Source organism: Diabrotica virgifera, chromosome 10, assembly GCF_917563875.1.
Source record: "Diabrotica virgifera virgifera chromosome 10, PGI_DIABVI_V3a".
NCBI lineage: Eukaryota > Metazoa > Arthropoda > Insecta > Coleoptera > Chrysomelidae > Diabrotica > Diabrotica virgifera.
Genome location: NC_065452.1, coordinates 113,272,246 through 113,292,505, shown reverse-complemented (window position 1 = coordinate 113,292,505; position 20,260 = coordinate 113,272,246). Strand labels below are relative to the sequence as shown.

Below are 20,260 nucleotides of genomic sequence, written 5' to 3'. Positions count from 1 at the left end.
TTTATTTATTTACATCGAAATGTAATAAAAATTTAAATGTATCAATCATTATCAAAGGTCATTGGAATGACCAATCAGAGCAAACTATCCTCTGTCCTGCGCGTAGCACCAATAATTAATGTTTATTTAAAAAAATTCCTGACGCCGTGGTGTTAATCGATTTTAATTCTGCAAAATTGCAAATGAAAGGTACAGTATATTTTTATAAGCAAACAAAAATTCAACTTGCTATCTGCTTTATTTTCAGTCCTGTAACATTTTGAAAAAATGAATTTTTTTTGCGAAAGCTGGATTGCGAAATTTATTTTGCAAAATATATTGAACCGATCTTAATGAAATTGACCGTATTATTTTACTGTATCGTAAAGTTTTTCTGGGTGAAATATGAAGGTCCTAAGTGTAGCAAATGGTTTAAAAACGTAAAATGCGAATACTTGTTTTTGTATGGTTTTTTTCGCAATCATTGCTATTTTGTAACAAGGGTGATTATTTTTTAAATTTTTAACCAATTTCATATTGTAGGATTATTACGCTTAAAAACGTAAAATGCGAATACTTGTTTTTGTATGGTTGTATGGTTTTTTCGCAATCATTGCTATTTTGTAACAAGGGTGATTATTTTTTAAATTTTTAACCAATTTCATATTGTAGGAAATTTATATACGCAACTTTTATGTCAGTACAACTTTTCTCGAAAATGAATACTTTTAAAGTTATAATCAAAAAACGAAGAAAAAAATCGAATTTTTCTTTAATTTTTTGACATTTTGATTATTTAAACAATGTTCCGGACCTTTTTGAGAGGGAGGATAACTCAAATATTATTATTTGAGTTATTTTCAAGCAATTTCTGCAAAAAAATCTGAGTCACCTCTCAACGTCCAAATGTACTAATATTTTTACAGATCCGCCCTGGTCTAGTGAGCAACTTGGACAGTCCATAGCAAGGCGACTTTCGAATTGAGTAGGGAGCCGCGGAAGATAAAAACAAAGAAAAAACTTGCTATGGAACTTTGAGGACCTCACCGTCTTGTTTATTATTGTTCTTATTTTATTATTCTTATCTTATTGTTATTGTTATTAAATTTTTGTAGATCGTTTTTGAAGACGCCTATGATGTTGAAAGGAGGCTATAATTAGCTTACCTTAGCTTAGTACCATCTCTTTATTTCAGTACATAAATTACCTCTCAACAGCTATTGAACTAATTTTTCTTCGTTATTGATATTTTATGGACTTACGGTCTTTAAATATTTAATCTTCTTGATATAGTAGTCATGTTGTGACTGGCTGATTGACATAAAGTCCATGCCATAACAAACAAAAAAAAATGGCTATTACTCACTTTGATGAATAACGACACTCGCCTCCGGCTCGTGTCGCAAACTTCATCATCGTGAGTAATACCCATCATTACATGTTCGTTGTTATTACATAATTATGTAATAATAAATAATTATGGATTAAATTTAGTTTGATATTTCAAAGCCTTATAAATTAATTAAATTATTATAAAGTGACTTTACTGAGTTTCATAGAAACAAAAGTACTTAAAATATCTTCAACTTCCAAATTTTCGAGCACATCATTCTCAATAGCCATAATTAAGGGAAATGCGCCAATGCGAGTCTATTTTGTGCCACTGTCGAACGGTGACAGTTTTTAATAATTTTCATTTTTGAAAATGACCGTTTGCCAGTTGCATTTGCAATCATTAGCGTAAGATAAATCTTACAAGCTACTGAAAAATTTCGAAACTTCGATTCGAATTTGTTCTCATAAATAACCCGAAAAGACTATGAAGCAGGAATAAATTGTTTTCGCTACAAGTCCTGGAGATGGACTATAAAATATTTGAACTGCAGTAGTTCATCTTAAATTTCAGGTCCAACATCATCAGTATAGTTTTCATGTAGTTTTGAAGAACATTGCTTTATTTGAGTATCACTCAGTTTTGGAAAAACGCACAAAACACCAAATGCTGAGTTACTGACTCGTACGCGTCAAAAACTGACGACTCAGCTCAATAATTACCTTATTCAAAATTGTTAGATTCGTTTCAACCTTCAACTTTTCTCCACCCTGTAAAAAAACTTCATTGAAATAAGCATCATCAAAATGTAATTTTCTTGCTTGGTGTTTGTTTACTCTCCTCGGTTAATTGAGAGTAATGTAGATCGCAGACCTTCTGCTCGTAGTAAGCAAAACTGAATTTAGCAGTCTAATGTAGTTTTGACTAGTTAAAACTAGAATTATCTAAAGCGCGTAGTTAAAACTAGTTTTTCCTAGTAAATTCGGGTTGTAACTGAAATCGGGTTTTAACGGTAACTATAGGTACACCACTCATAACGCTTGCCCCACCATACCCCTTTCCTCTGCAGTTGTGTATGGAAAGGTGCTTTGATTGTATAAATTTTAAAATTTCATTTACAGCGCCTTCTGCACTTTCGTCTAATGTGCGAATAAATCCCAAACAACTAACGACAACTTCTGCTTTGGAGGGTAAATTATTTTCGTCGCAAGTTATTTATACATACCGGAAAATAAAACTAAGCTGATCGTCTTTGAAAATATCTTGAGTGGTATCAAGAATTATTATTGAACAAAAACAACTTTTTTAAATTAAATTAATCACTTTGTTTTCACTTTCTTAAGCCAGCAAATTTATAACTTCGTTTTGTATTTGGGGGCTCATGTAATTTGTTTAAGTTATTGTTTTTATCGGTTAATTTAGCTAAAACAGGATCATATTTAGCTAGTAAAAGAACCATCGACAAAAATTATCTTTTTGGGATTCACTTTCATCTAAACTACCATGTCCACGATTCGCTAAATTGCACCCAGAAAGAGTAAGAGTTATTAGGTACGTCAATTAGCCGCTTCATTACTTTCTCCCAAATTCCCTATTTTGATGCTTATTAGGAAAATATGTTTTGGTCCCCAATTTAAAGAAAGTAGTAGAAGTATTAAGCTTGAAGGCCTTAAGGGGCCCCTCCTAACGTCGGGGTCCCCCGCCTTGCGGGGCCTGCGGCCCTGTCAGCTACGCCACTGTATCTGGGTAGTGAGGGGACAGCGATATGAAATGCTAAGATTGATCATACATAGAAATATAAGAGGAGGAAGGAGTGTGAGAAGTAAGAGAAAAGTGAGAAAAATTTAGGGTACTGGTTCCCGACTTGGCAGTTCAATAGAACTCTTCAGGGTAGCGGTAGATGGAGTAAAGATAGTGATGATGATACGCAACCTCCGATTAGGCAAAACACTTAAATACTGCTTCTTTAAGTGGATAACAATGGATTTTCTGACCTTGTTTGCTTTAGTTTGATCTGAAAATAATTAAAATCTTAATAACAAATGTTTTATTTAAGTATTTAGTTACTAGATACATCCCAATTTTGACGAGCACTTTATTTATACTTAAATTGAGTGCACGTTAAAAATAAATATTTCGTCAAAAAATTATTCTAGTTTAAATGATTTAACAATAAATAAACATAAAATTACCTTCATAACTTGCAGTAAAACCTTTGTGTCCTTTGGGATTTTTTGAAACATAAGTGATTAACATACGGCTTCCAGATGATTTAATGAGTGGAAACTGTCCCGTTCCACAAAACAAACCTAAGATGGGTGATTTATGCCAATATCCATCTCGTATTTCTATGTAATCGGTTTTACATTCATTAGATTTTGCTATGTCGAGATTGGTTATATTGAGTACAATTTTTTCTCCATGTGTTCCAGTAATTCTCCATTCGCAACGTACTTCATCTTTAGGGGCACTTTCCATGTAAACTGGCGGTGAAAATGTAGCAGAATTGGTTTGATATGTCCTCCCACATTCTAAAATAAACATAATAGTTAGAACAATTTAGTTAGAACAATAGGTTATAGAACAATTGTCTAATCTCATAATTCCATTAAATGCTGTTTACTGTGCGACTAGTTTCGGAGTCAACAATCTGCACTGCATCCTCAGTTCGATACAGATACAACCAATGAATGTTGTTGTTTCTAGAAGTTAACTTAATCAGTGCATTCATATTGTTTGGTCATTGTCTCAGCCAGAAGGTAGAACTTATTATCGGCTGCGATTCGAATTCTCACCATCTAGGCTGGGGAAGTAAAGATAACAACTCTCGAGGTAAGTCTCTTTATGACTATATTATTAGTAAATATTTCTATATCTTAAATAGAGGCACAAAACCTACATTTATTAACGTTCGTAGCCAAACAGTTATAGAATAGATATTACGCTAGCAACAGCTGAAATATCTAATAAAATTCAGAAGTGGCAGGTCTCAGAGGACATCTCTATGTCTGATCACCGCTGATTGACCTATATTATTAGTCTGGAAAAAAGCCTTATCAAATCTCGCGACCCTAGAAGGATGTAGAACAACCGCCTCTTAGAAGATGCTCTGCGGAATGAAAAGGCTTTAACTCCAGGAACTAATACAGAATTGGAAAGGTGCACGGTATCTATCCAAAATAAAATAAGCTACGCTTATAAAAAATCCTGTCCGATAAAGATGGTCCAGGAAAGTCGCAAAACCAATTCTTGGTGGTGCACCGAACAGGAACACCTTAGAAAGACAGCAAGAACTTCTTTTAATAAAGCAAAACGCACCAAACTTAAAAAGGATTGGGATATTTATCAATCAAACCTCAAAGAGTTTAAGAAAGTCTGCAGACAAAAACAAAGAGCTGCTTGAAGAGCCTACTGTGAGGAAATCGAAGATTTTCCGCAAGCTTCCAGGCTACAAAAAGCGCTCTCAAAAGATCCACATCGGCATATCAGCATACTAACAAAGGAAGATGGAAGCAAAACTTCCAACCTTTGCAAAAGTGCTGAGGTCCTGATGAAAATACACTTCCCCGGTTCTAGCGTTTCAAAAGCACCGAACTGGACGGAAGAAATAATCATACCCACACCAAATGACTGGCATCTTGCTAGAACATTAATTAGTGAGGAAAGATAAGTGAGCCATATCGTGCTTCGCCGCTTTCAAGTTACCAGGGCCTGACGGCATATATCCAGCCCTACTACGGTGGGGAATGGGTATCCTTCTGCCGCACCTTGTGGGAATGTTCAGAGCCTCCTTGACTCTGAAATATATTTCTAGAGAGTGGAGAAAGGTACGTGTGGTCTTCATAACAAAACCAGGTAGGATGGATTACACCCTACCAAAGGCTTTCCGACCAATTAACCTAACATCTTTTCTCTTGAAAACGATGGAAAGGCTATGCGAGAGGTACAGGGTTATTCACTATATTTTGACCCCAGGGCCTGACGGCATATATCCAGCCCTACTACGGTGGGGAATGGGTATCCTTCTGCCGCACCTTGTGGGAATGTACAGAGCCTCCTTGACTCTGAGATATATTTCTAGAGAGTGAAGAAAGGTACGTGTTGTCTTCATAACAAAACCAGGTAGGATGGATTACACCCTACCGAAGGCTTTCCGACCAATTAGCCTAACATCTTTTCTCTTGAAAACGACGGAAAGGCTATGCGAGAGCTCCAGGGTTATTCACTATATTTTGACCCCCCTGTAAACTGCTTTATTTACAGAATTATAAAAAAATGTAAAATACAAAAGTTATTTGATTTTTAAATTATGACTTTTGACATATATATCGTACTAGTGACGTCATCCGTTTGGGCGTGATGACGTAATCGACTATTTTTTAAATAGGAATAGGGGTCGAGTGCTAGCTCATTTGAAAGGTTATTCAATTCCCTATTCAGTAATATAAACATTACCATGATTAATTATACAGGTTGTCCAAAAAAAAAGTTTTTTTAATTAAGTTATTTGACACAAAAAGAAGAATGTATGTAATTTATTTAATTCAAAAATACATTCTACTGCTGTCAGAAAACAGAAATAAATGTTTATTGCACAAATAAACATTACTTTTCACTTAAATTCAATGTTCAAGCTGCCACCTATCTGCCTCTTGGCAGTTTGAACATTGAATTTAAGCAAAAATCAATGTTTATTTGTGCAATAAACTTTTATTTCTGTTTTCAACAGCAGTAAAATTTATTTTAAATTAAATAAATTACACATATTCTTCTTTTTGTGTCAAGTATTTAGTTTAAAAAAATTTTTTTTTGGACACCCTGTAATCATGTTAATGTTTATATTACTGGATAGGAAATTGAATAACCTTTCAAATGAGCGACCCCTATTCCCATTTAAAAAAAATAGTCGATTACGTCATCACGCCCAAATGGATGACGTCAGTAGTACGATATATATGTCAAAAAATCATAATTTAAAAATCGAATAACTTTTGTATTTTACATTTTTTTATTTTTTTACAATTCTGTAAATTAAGCAGTTTACAGGGGGGTCAAAATATAGTGAATAACCCTGTACATAAGAAATGAAGATTTGGTTCATAATCCACTTCATCCAAATCAACAAGCATATACTTCGGGAAGATCTACCGATTCTGCACTTTATCAAGTAGTGGGAAGAATTGAAAGATCGCTGGATAATAAAAAATCCACCCTAGGTATATTTATAGACATTGAGGGAGAGTTTGATAAAACAACTTTACCAACCATCACCCAACAGCTCAATGTCAGGAATGTCCCCCTGGCCGTGAGCCAATGGATATTCAGTATGCTGTCAAATAGAGCAATAAGCACAAATATAGAAGACGTTTTGGTTAGAGGGATGGTTACGAGGGGATGTCCACAGGGGGGTGTGCTATCACCACTCCTCTGGAACATAGTGTTGGACACCCTGGTTGACCAACTCAGCAAGAACGGTTTCTACACAATAGCCTATGCAGTCGATATAACCGTCTTGCAAAGCGGTAAGTTTGAGAACACACTATGCGAGAGATTACAAGTTGCTCTCAGACTAATAGAAACATGGTGTAAGGAACACTCACTGTCTATAAATCCAAAAAAGACAGAGATGATCCTCTTCACCAGAAAAAGAAGGATCACGGGCTTAATACCCCCTAGGATTTTAAACTGCAGTCTGAACTTCTCTGAAGAGGTGAAACACCTTGGTATTACCCTTGACAGGAAGTTAACATGGAACGCTCTCTTAGATAGTAGAGCTAAAAGAGCATATATTGCCTATGAACAGTGTCGGCGAACGGTCAGACGCACTTGAAGCCTTTCACCCAGGGTGGTCGCCTGGATCTACACTACTGTCATTAGGCCAATGTTAACTTATGGAGCCATTGCTTGGGTACCAAAAGTGCTACAGGCAACAGCGATAAACAAACTAAGCCATATTCAACGGATGGTTTGTCTAAATATAACAGGTGCCATGAAAACAACACCAACTGCTGCAATGGAGTTGCTCATTGGCATTACCCCTTTAGACATATATGCCAGAGAGGTGGCGCTGATGACGATGATGGGATTACGCTCAGCGGGTGCAAACCTTGATGTAGGAATGGGAAAATTGAGATGTCGTTTCTGGCGGGGTGAGCTGGAGGCACTGCCCCAGCTACACGCGGGCCATGTATCTTAATTAAACCTACGTTTGTCTTCGACAAACCCTACAAAATCGAACCAAGACAACATAGGGAGTCAAACGTGGCAAATGTATATTGCATCTACACCGATGGCTTCAACAAGGAAGAAGGCTCAGGATGCGTAATATACTCCAGATCGCTGAACCTTAGTATAAAAGGGGGTATGGGCAAAAATACCAGCGTATTTCAGACTGAACTGGCTGGTATCTCCATAGCCGCAAAAGAGATAATCGGGAAAGGTATAGCCGGCAAAACTATAATAATCTGCACAGACAGCAGACAAGCGCTACCAATCCTGAACAGACCATGTGTCATATCAGGACTAGTAATGGAGTGTCATGAATCACTAGCCCAAGCTTCGGATGGTAACAACATCATCCTGAGGTGGGTTAAAGGACACAACGAAAATAAATGCAAACTCATTGCTGACCAGCTAGCTAGGAAGGCAGCAGGCCTAAGACTCTTAGGACCTTGTGATCTTTTTGGCTGGTCAACTGCAACAATCGCGGAAATTGTCAAATGTCACTCCCACACGCAAACCGTGAAAGGGTTGCCGTGAAAGGGTGAATGGGAAGAAGGGCCAGGATGTAGACTTGCCAGGGTAACACTAAGGAACCTTGGGAAGTCAGCATCAGAAAAGTACTTGAGAATGACCAGGAAAAACCTACGCTTGACAGTTGGTTTTTTAACTGGCCATTGTCAACTAAGAAAACACCTCCGCACACTGGGGCTAGTAGACACATCTCTATGCAGGAGGTGTGAACGAGATGACGAAACTGTCAAGCATATCATATGTGAATGTCCGGAGTTATCGTCAATACGAGAGTATGCGTTCGGCGAGCCTTGGCCTACACCTGCCGATATAGGGGAGATGTCACCAGGTGATATGTCCACCTTCCTGGAAATGGCAGGATGGATGATGAGGAACGACAACCACCTGGGAGGATGTACAATGGGTTAATTGTGGCCTAAGTGCTGTGGGACTTGACTTACACTCCCTACTCTACAGATACAGACAGATTGTTTGGTCATATCAGCCGTGGTAGCAATAAAGAGAGTCTTATGTATCAAGAAAAACTAGAGGAGAGAGATATAGGTGGAAAATCACGAGGTGGGCTGACACAGTAGAAAGCTACTGGATATAAACTTGCGAGTGTAGTATGAGCAATCTAGAATAGAGAAAGATGAACAGCCATCGTCAAAAGAGCCTAAGAACATTAACATTCATAATGACTGCACATCTGCTAAGATGTACAAAATATAAGAAGATATACGCCATGTTTTCACTTACAGTTCACAACATAAATGAAAAGGTAATAATTGCATATAACTAAACTATCGAAACAAAAGTTTGGTGACCATAGGCATAGAAGAGAGTAAGATGCCATAGGAAAATGAGATGTAGTGATGCTCAGAACTGTAGAACCCAATGCACTAGAAAAAAAAACGCAATACAGGCATAGTTGTAGACATTGAAGGAAAGATTTTGACTACAATTGAAAAGATGGAAAGAATACATGCAATAGTTCAAAGATAAAACAAGAAGACCTACTAAAATATACAATCCCTAAGGCCCAGAATTAACAAGCGAAGAGGAAACTATTGCCACTAATCAAAATAAAGATGGGAAATCATCAGGACCTGATGAAGTGCATATGGAAATTTACAGTTATAAGAGGCACAACAAATCACAGGTCTTACGAAGCTGTTCAACAACATAAAGTTATGCATCACATAAAATTATACTCATTTTCATAGTTGATTTTTTCGTAAACAGATTAACGGATTTCGCTAATTTTTTTATTATTTTAGATTTTTCTTTGGTATTTACACTTTACACAGTTGGACAAAGGTTTACTAAAACTACTTTTTTGAACTTATACCGGGTAGAGGAAAAGATATGTTAATCTGATGTTAAGTTTGAGATACCCTGTAGGGCGGATAAGGTATAAGTGTGTGTATACATCTAAAACGTATTGTACTCTTATATTTTGTGAACATTTTGTTTTTTAAATGTTCCTGATATCTTTAGAAACAAAGAAATTAAACGGGTTTATTGTCTAACATGACGTGTTTTAACTGAAACAAAACTAAATTAACAATAAAAAATAACAGTTAACAAACCTTTGAAAACAGAAAGACACATAACTTTAACAATACTGGTCGATACCTTAAGAGTTTTTTGTCGACCAAGTAAGCGGTATGCACAGCGCAACATAAGAGAGACAAGACTGTTTAATGGAGGCTCTGTGATGTTTGGGGGTGAAATTTCTTTGAGAGTGTCTACGTGGAGGCTCTTTAAATAGCGAGAGAGATTGCACATATTGCACAGATTGCACAGATTTTCTTTCTTTGGATACTTTAATCCGTTCGCAGTAGATATAGGAAATAATTTCATCTGAGTGGTCAGATACGATATGGCCTCTTCACTTTTCGCATGTCGTTAGTTAAAACACATATTAAAGAGTAAAACCGTCTAGTTTATTTGTCATTAAAGATATTAGAGAAACTAAAAAAATAAAATGTTCATAGAATATGAGACTTCAATCTAATGTCGATATATATCTACCTTTGTACCTTTTCCTGTCTACAGGGTGTCTCAAACTTTGGTTTCAGTTAAAACACATGTTAACAAATAAAACCGGCTACTTTTTTGTTTGGGGCTGTCCATTAATCACGTGAGGCTCGAAAAGGGGGGGTGGGGTCCACAAAAAATCACGAAACATCACAAGGGGGAGGGGGTGTAGTAATACATCACGTGTATTTATTTTTTCGTCACACGTGTTCAAAAATCTAAAGCGACATTGGTGTGACTGATAAAAAAAAATTAATTTTTCATTCACAATATTCTACAATACAACAACACATTAATTTTCTTTCCTTTCACACAAATTTCTAAAATATATAGTTTTATTAATATTGGATGTTAATGTTAAGCGACATGGTATACCAACTCTTCATGGTAAATTATCGACACTTGCGAAGTGTTTTGTTTCTTACCATGACAATGTGTTTCCATTAGGAATACTGACCCTGTCGCCGTCTCCTATTTTATTTATGAAAGTCTGTACATGATTACTATACCTCTTATCTGATGAATATTTAGTCTTGTCAGTTATTCTGTTGTTTTGGCACTGAATACATGGGTAAACAGGGTTGCTAGGTCAGTTTTAATTCTTCAGTAGTTTTAATTTTGTATACTAAAATTAGATGATACTTATAGATACGTGTATTTTATAAATACCTAAAAATAGATTTTTTGTAGATACTAAAAAATACACGTGATATAGGGTTGGGGGGGGGGGTGGTTAGCCTTAAACCTCACCATGTATCAGCAAGGGGGTGGGGGGGGGTTAAAAAATGACAAAAGAACATCACCTGATTAATGGACGGCCCCTTTCTAAATATATCAGGGATGTTCAAAAAACAAAATGTTCACAAAACATAAGACTACAATACGATTTTGATGCATCCTCACACTTGTACCTTGTCTTCCCTACAAGGTGTCTCAAACTTATCATACGAAAACCATTTCTTTTCTTCCACCCGGTATAAGTAAAAAAAAAGAAGTTTGAGTAAACCTTTGCCGAACTGTGTAAATACCAAAGAAAAATCTAAACTAATAAAAAAAAATAACGAAATCCGTTAACCTGTTCATGAAAAAATCAACTATGAAAATAATGATCATAATTTTAGCTGATGCATAAATTTTGAAACTATGTGTATATGCCACCGGTCACTTACCAAAAGACTGGCTATATTTCACTTATACACCAAATTAGAAGAATACCTAAGCGAAGTTCATTTGGAATCAGAGCAGGAGTAATAAATTTCTAAGTAATATAGGGAACAAGGGATGTCAACCGCGATTTGTAATACATGTTTTATTGATTTCGAGAAGCCATTTGACAATGGCAATGACATGGAAAACTAATCGATATACCAAAAACATCACGATTCGATGGTAAATATATAGGACTGGAGATCTTCAAAGTCGGAGTCCTTTTTGTCCTATTACGAAAATGCCGTGATCAATCAAAATATGTATTTGCACGCTTAGTGGACTTCGAAAGGGCATTCGATAAAGTACAGCTTGTAAAATTAATACAGATGCTAATAAATATAGGAATAGATGACAAAAATATTCGTGTCGTTAAAAATTTTTTATTGGAATCAAACTGCTATCGTAAAAATTGGAGATAACTACACTAAAAAGGGTTGTTGCTACACTAAACAAAACGTACAATAAGACGTAACGTGAAAACAGCAAAACGTACGTCTTGTCGAATCGAAAAAATTAAATCCGCTTATTCACACAACGTACGTTTTGTCGTAAGTTTTGCATGACACACAAAACGTACAATAAGACGTAGCGTGAAAACGACCCTTTACGCAATAATCATCTCAGATTGAAAGTAACACAAAGAATGGTTAAGTGCTATGTTTGGTCTGTACTTTTGTATGGTACAAAAGTGTGGATACTAAAAGTATCGACCATGAACAGAATTGAAGTATAAGGATGGTCAACAAAGATAGGGAACTGCAAAAGACTGTTAAACACCGAAAAATGTCTTATCTGAAAAATATAGTGAGGGAAAATCGATATAGAATACTGCAACTAATCCTTAAAGACAAAATAGAAGGCTGTAGAAGTGTAGGAAGAAAACAAGTTTCCTGGTTCAAAACATTCGTGAATGGACTCAGATTTCAAATGCAGGACAATTATTTCATGTTGCAGAAGATTCGTTGCTTTCGCAATGGCAATCGTCAACGTCGGATATTTCTGATATGGCAAGTGAAGAAGAAGTTAAAACAATAATATTATTAATAAGTTCCTATGGGAGATTTTTTTGTCAGTCCTTCTATCAGGTGCGGCCCCCTGCGAATGGGGATGCTTTCTGGGTATTCGTAGCGCCAACACCCAGAGAATAGCAGGGATATTTGCCGTGGAACAAAAACTGACACCTGGTAGTAGGTATAAAATGCGCACCCATGAGAATGGAGATTAATAATTTAAAATCAATGGAAAAATCCCAGTAGCTGGCTGTATACCATAATTAAAAATCATACAGAAGTAAAAACTTCGTTTGTACAATGGTATAAAAAGTTTATTAAAAAACTATTAAAAAGTCATCCAAAAGGATTCGCAAAACGTTTTCGATCTAGATAAAATCATCTTCAGTGCGTTCTGCTTAGTAGATGAAACTAGCAACCTTATAAAATTGGTAACATCGAGAAATGGTCTATGTCCATTGAACTGGCAAGAACCACACGTTCTTATCGAGCAGGGAACCATGTTGCCCTTTGAGCACTCTTAACAAATTTAATCTTTTAACATCGACTTGGAGTCGCTACAAATATGACATTATTAACATGTAAACCATATTTCTCGAGGTTACCAATTTTATAAGGTTGCTAGTTTCATCTACTAAGCAGAACGCACTGAAGATGATCTGATCTAGATCGAAAACGTTTTGCGAATCCTTTTGGATGACTTTTTAATAGTTTTTTAATAAACTTTTTATTCCATTGTACAAACGAAGTTTTTACTTCTGTAGGATTATTAATAATTTATGTTTAGGATCGCTGCCTGGGGATCACCAAGGCACGTCTGGAGCCGGCGCTGGACGTGACAGCATGCGAGACGTCGATAGCAGGGTGTTGAGGAGGCGGGCCCCTGTCATACAATTAGCTACAGCCCAACCACAACCACAAGCGAGCCAAACAACAACAAGAGCTCCACCCGCCGAAGGTGCTGCGCTGGGACATCAGCCTTCGCTTACTCAAGCGGGACGACCTAAAACGGGCAGCGCATGAAATGGACTGTGTCCATTAATGAAAACATTTTGCGCTTCTACTACAAGGTGACAAACCTCGGTCAAGAAACAATCGGCTACCGACAACAGCTGTATGACGAATTTTGCAAGACGTACCCAGATATTTAAGTATCGGAGCAACGAGTATCAGACCAATCCCGGGTAATTATAAGAAACAACCTTATCCCAGAGACTAGACGCAATACCATCAGAAGCGAAGTCGAACGGGAGATTCATAACCATGTAGTTATTGGAGATCAAGTCCCTGATGAAGTTTATGAGCAGATTCCTGAGCTTGCCATACAAGAAACTCAACCTGACAATACAGAGCAGGAAAACAACGAGTTACGTGATAACGTAGCAAGCGAAATGGCACGTGCGGTACAGGAGTTTAATGAAACAAACCCACTTAGCAGACCACCACTACCACGAATAAACTCTTGTAAGAAACTAGGGGCGCTGTTACAAATTGCGAACACTGAAGTCCTACCCAATTATGTCGTAGAAGCCCACACATTCGAATATTTGTACATACTAATCTACTGTGCAACAACAGCAATTGCTAATGTAATGGGCATTAAGATCAGAACACGACGGGGTACTAACAACGGAAGGACTGGTAACATAATTGCACCCTGGAAAAAAAGACTGCTCGGAAAGATTTAATTACTGCGTAAGGATATTGGTCAAGTCACAGAATATATACGAGGTGTAAGAAGTAGGAAAGTCAGAAGGAGAGGTGAAGAAATAATACTGAATACTGCAAGACACCCAAGATATCATCCAGAAAACAACACAGCCCAACAGTGCCTAGATAAATTAAAACAAAAACTCTCCGTCTATTCAGGACGACTAAGAAGGTACAAAGTGAGTAACAATCGAAAATCCGACACTGCTCTTTTTGAGACTGCTGAGAAGGCGTTCTATCGGAAACTCAATTCCACCGTAGAAAATCTCGATAAGTCTTCCCAACCCAAGAAGAAATTCATGAGTTTTGGGTAAATCAACTTTCCACACCAGCTGTTCTTAACAACAATGCTGGATGGATAGAAGATACTCACAGAACTTCCAACGCTACACTACTACTCTCTACGAAGCCTTCACCACTGAAGAAGTCTCAAATATCATCAAAGAGCTTCATAACTGGAAATCTGCTGGACCAGGCGGAGTTTAAAACTTCCGGCTCAAGAAGTTTTGGAGTGTTCATGATTGCCTATCAACCCTAATTAATAATGTTATTTCTAATCCGCAAGAAACACCATCATTTCTAACTCATTTAACCACTTATTGAATACCGAAGAATCAAAATAACACCAAAGATCAACATAACACCCACTTTGTATAAATTGGTAACATCCTGTGTAGCCCGACGTATCTACTAACACTGTGCTCTGAAAAATATCATAGAGCCTCAACAGAAAGGATGCGCTAAGAGTTCCATGGGTTGCAAAGAACAACTTATCATCGACTCAGTCATTTCTAATCAGGCATATTCCAAAAAGAGAAACCTATTTACTGCCTTCATTGATTACAAGAAGGCCTTTGATTCAGTGCCGCATGTCTGCCTTATAGATATATTGAGAATATATAAAGTCTATGATAATATTGTGACCTTTTTAAAGCATATAATGACAGAGTGGAAGACTAGAATTCACCTTCAAATACCTGGTGAAAATAACATCGAAACTGAAAATATCGCAATCAGCCGGGCCTGTTCCAAGGAGATTCGTTAAGTCCACTGTGGTTCTGTCTAGCTATGAACCCACTATCTCAGCTATTGAACTCCACTGACGCAGGTTTTAGCATCAAAAATAACAACAATGTGGTAAAGAAGCTTACTCATCAGTTGTATATGGATGATTTGAAATTAATGGCTTCTACTCGAAACCAACTAGATGAGATGCTGAGAACTGTAGAATCCTTTTCAAATGATATTAGTATGCACTTCGGACTAGACCGTGCCGTGTTTTAAATAGAGTATATAGAGGAAAAGTACAGTCCGGAGGCTTCGATATGCAAAATGGCCAGAACATCGAGGCCATGGGTGAAAACGATATGTATAAATATCTTGGAGTCAAGCAAGCGCGGAAAATTGACCATAAGCAAATGAAAACTGAGATAACTACTGAGTTTATAACAGTAAAACAGCTGCTTCGTTCACACCTTAACAGTAGAAATTTGTTTAAGGCACTAAACACCTACGCATGTTCTGCGCTTAGCTATTCGTTTGGCATTGTTAAGTGGACAAAAACGGACATAGAGAAACTGCAACGAAAAGTAAGAACACACCTCACAAAGGCACAAAAACACCATCCTCGAAGTGCAGTAGAAAGAACAACATTACCACGGAATCTAGGAGGAAGATGAGCTATGGATATAGGTGAGCAATTAGAAAAACAAATTGCTAATTTAAGAACTTATTTTCAGATGCAAGCTGAGACATCTACTCTACATCGCGCTATCTGCGCTGCGCAGTATGACACAACACCGATCAAACTGAGGGAACTAGAAATGCGCATAAACCACTTCACTAAGGACGAAAAAATGCGCACCTGTATGGGCAAACCTCTGCACGGGTGACATCCCAATGAGGTCAGCCAAGACGATGTCGACAATACTGCGTCGAACTATTGGTTGACATCAGGAAAGATGTTCCCTGAAACGGAAAATTCATTATTGGCCACTCAGGATCAGGTTATACCAACCAAAAATTACCTGAAATAAATCGTCAAAGATCCTCAGGTCCAAAACGACAAATGCCGATATGGATGTCACGCCCAAGAAACCATCCAACATCTTACAGGGGGCTGCCAGGCATTTGCTGCAACTGAATGTAAGGAACGGCATGACTCAGAGGGAAAGATCCTTCATCAAGGGATAGCTATCAAGCTGGGACTTCTCCAAACGGACCATCTCCCATATTATCAATACGTCCCTGAGAGTATGCTTGAGAATGACAACTACAAGCTATACTGGGACCGCACTGTACTCACAGATCAAACAATGGCACATAATAGACCAGATCTCGTACTAGTTAATAAATTAACAAGACAAACAACACTAATTGATGTGGAGATACCTAACAACAATAATCTACGTACTAAATTTACTGAAAAGATCACCAAGTACAGAGATCTGGAAATTCAAATACGAAGACAATGGAGAATGCAAAGTACCCTGACGAATCCTATTATTACGTATACTACTGGAGTCATTCCGAAGAACCTTCTCGAAAGCATAAAAACGCTGGGTCTAAATGAACATCTTTACAAGACCATGCAGAAAACTGTACTACTCGCAACGGCCAGATGTGTACGAAAATTCTTGGGAGATACACCTGCATACCAAGTCACCTAGGACTCGATAACACGGAAAGAGTTCCACGAGAGCTCAATCCTTTTGATACCGTAGGTATCTGGGATGAGTCAATTTTCCCCTTAGAGGGAGTGTGAGCCGTATGGCTAAATCTGTTATTAATAATATTATCCTTACTTGGGCATTTATATAGAAGATTAGTTTGAGCAATATCTCCTTCACTCAATCGAACTCTCTGTCCGATTTCTGGCCTTTTTCGTCCGGGCACATCGATGGGTTGAATCGTGTCTAAGTAGGTTCCCTTTGAGAACGTATTTCTAGCGTAATGCATTATGGAATCATAATCGTAAGGTACCCCCAATGAATTCACTTCGTCCTCACTTAGTTTATTGAAATTATACTCTTGACCTAAAAATAAAATGTACTGTAATCAAACTAGTTAAGTAGTTAAGAGTTATTAAAATTAAACTTATCAGGTCTACAAATCTTTACTGAGAATTTATGTAATCAAATAAATATTAAACGAAAATAATTGGTAAAGAGGTTTCTCAAAATATTGAATATACATACATTAAAATATATTTAATATAAATACTAATATAAATAATTGTATTCTTCTTCTTATGGTGCCTATCCGTTACGGATGTTGGACACTAACATGGCTATTCTGACTTTGTTGACTGCTGCCCTGAAAAGTCCGGTAGTGGTTAAGTTAAACCATTTTCGCAGGTTATGCAGCCTGGATATTCTTCTTCGTCCTGGACCTCTTTTCCCATGCACTTTACCTTGAAGTATGGTCCGAAGTAGGTCATATCGTTGTTCATTGCGCATTACATGGCCCAGGTATTCCAGTTTGCGACGTTTTATGGTTACGACTAGTTCGCGCTCTTTACCCATTCTATGTAGAACTTCTTCGTTGGTAACTCTGTCTATCCAGGAAATCATCAAAATGCGTCTATAGCACCACATCTCAAATGCTTCGAGTCTATTCAGTGATGCTTCAGTTAAAGTCCATGACTCCACGCCATATAAAAGAACGGAGAATACGTAGCATTTTGGTAAACGAATTTTTATTTCCAAATTTATATCGTGGCTGTTAAAGATTTTTTTTATTTTGACGAAGGCTGATCTTGCCTTCTCGTTCCTTATCTTAATTTCCGTCGATTGGTCCCACTGTTCATTTAAGTTTGCACCCAAATAACAAAAGTTGGTGATTTGTGTTATAGGTTGTTGGTTAACTAGTAATTGACCAGGTGGTATCCTATTTTTGCTTATAACCATGTATTTGGTTTTTTTAACCTGCTACTTACTTCTGCCACCCTGGAGACAAGTGTCTGCAGACCTTCAAGACTGTCTGCAAAAATGACAGTATAATCAGCGTATCTTATGTTGTCCAATCGTTCTCCGTTTATAAGTATTCCCTCGTCTATGTCCGTTAGCGCTAGGTTCATAATGTGCTCTGAATATGTATTGAACAATAATGGGGACAATATACATCCCTGTCGCACACCTCTTTTTATCTTTATGTCGTCTGTTAACTGATCCCCTACTCGTAACAGCTGCAGTTTGTTCGTAATAGATATTGTTTATTATACGGCGACCTCTGCTGTCTAGACCAATTGAATTTAATATTTTCATCAGTTCGTCATGTTTTATTCTATCGAACGCTTTCTGGTAATCAACAAAATACACATATATATCACAATTCACGTCTCTACATCTTTGAAAGAGAACTTGTATTGCAAAAAGTGCCTCGCGAGTACTCAATGCATCTCTGAAGCCGAATTGTGTGTTTGTCATGTGTTCTTCACACTTTTTATATATTCTTTTATGTATAATTTTTAAAAAAGTTTTCAGGAGATGGCTCATAAGGCTTATTATTCGATAATCTTCACATTTTTTGGAATTGGGTTTTTTAGGGATTGTTATAAAAGTTGATCTTAGCCACTGTTGGGGTATTTTTTCACTTTGGTATATATAATTAATTGTATTAGTTATTAAAAATCTTAGAAATTCAATGTAAATATTCGAAGCATCAATAATGATTGAAGAAACGTTTGTTTTCTTTTTCTCTGACGTCTAAATGTACGTATCCATACGTGGTTGCTCCGTGCTCGGTGTAGCTGCTCTAATGGATACGGCATGCGCTTCCCTATATATAAACCGCAAACCGGTTGAACGAAGAGGGGAAGCGCCGAGCGGCGAGCACCAATAGATATATTCACGCATAGATATATAATAACTAGATTGCGCGCTGCTATCTTAAAATGGGTGACGATTGCGACAGAGATAAATGAGCCTATTAAGTGGGAAGTCTCTTTCTAATAGGAGGAGTTCATCCAATCGGCGACAGTGAGAAAGTGACGTAGTCAATAAACGCAAAGTCATTGGATAAACCCCGTCGATTAGAAACAGACTTTCCACCTAATAGGCTCATTTGCCTCTGTCGAAATCGTCACCCATTTTAAGATAGCAGCGCGCAATCTAGGTATTATATATCTATGCACCCACGTATGGGTACGTACCATAACCTTCACAGGTTGTTGTTCCATTCCTTTATATTTTCTATTTTTGTTCTTCAGTTAGGTATCTTCATTCTGTTGATATCTTTTCACATCTGCATTTTGGTCTTCCTCTAGGTCTTGCTTTTATAGGTTTTCATTTTAATATTCTCTTTATTAATGTATCTTCTTCTCGTCTTAGTACATGCCCGAGCCGTTTCAACCTTTGAGCCTTTATACAGGGTGTTTGGTAAAGAATGGGCCATAGCTTAACCTCAGATTCCTGAGCTTAAAATAGGTCGATTTAAGCTAACTTACTTTAGTACAAAAGTTGATAATAGCCGAAATACAGGGTGTCAGAGGTAAACTTTTATTTTATTTATTTTTGAATATTTCCTGACAGGCATGGGACAACAACACGAAATTTGGTAAGTGGTGCTGGTGTTGTATAATCTACTAAATTATGATAAACAAACGTTTCTGTCTACTACCAGAGGTGTACGACGGGGGAACGTGAATGGTTGACCCTTCCCAAATTCTACGCCATTGGCGGAATTGCTATTTTAGTGCAATTTTTTGATTTTTCAATACTTTCTATGTAAAAAACATACTCTTCATTATAAGATAAGATAAGATTTGAAGCTAAAAACGAAGGAGCATAATACATTAATAAAAATAATTGTGCTTTTTCATTTTTAACTTCAAATATCTCGAAAACTAAGGACTTTATCGTTACGAATGAAGAGTATATTATTTGCATAGAAAGTATTGGAGAATCTAAAATTTATGCTATAATAGCAGTTTCATCGGTGGCGTAGAATTTGGGACGGGTCAACCATTCACTTTCCCCTGTCGTACGCCTCTGATAGTAGACAGAAACGATTATTTAACATAATTTTGTAGGGTGTACACTACCTACACTTTCTACCAAGTATCACATGTATATGTCAAATTATTTTAGAGTATTCTTTTTTTTTTTAATAATTTATTCTTTATTTAAAACTTTAAGAATTATTTGTGCCCGGTACTATAAAACTATTTGACATATTCTTATAGTACTTGGCAGAAAGTGTAGGTACTGTACGCCCTACAAAATTATGTTAAATAATCGTTTGT

General features: G+C 37.0%; 1 protein-coding gene across 2 annotated transcripts in view; it reads right to left on the bottom strand.

Moving 5' to 3' along the window:
- The window catches only part of LOC114333286 (tolloid-like protein 1), a 167,261-nt gene that overhangs the window by 24,693 nt on the left and 122,308 nt on the right, over positions 1-20,260 (bottom strand). For both annotated transcript variants that reach the window (XR_007701176.1, XM_050663594.1), the window contains exons 5-6: positions 16,821-17,051; positions 3,505-3,843 (exon numbers count right to left, since the gene is read on the bottom strand). Coding sequence is in view for 1 of the 2 variants with exons in the window: in XM_050663594.1 (XP_050519551.1) it covers positions 3,505-3,843; positions 16,821-17,051 (570 nt within the window). In the remaining variant the exon portion in view is untranslated. The remainder of the gene's footprint in view (positions 1-3,504; positions 3,844-16,820; positions 17,052-20,260) is intronic.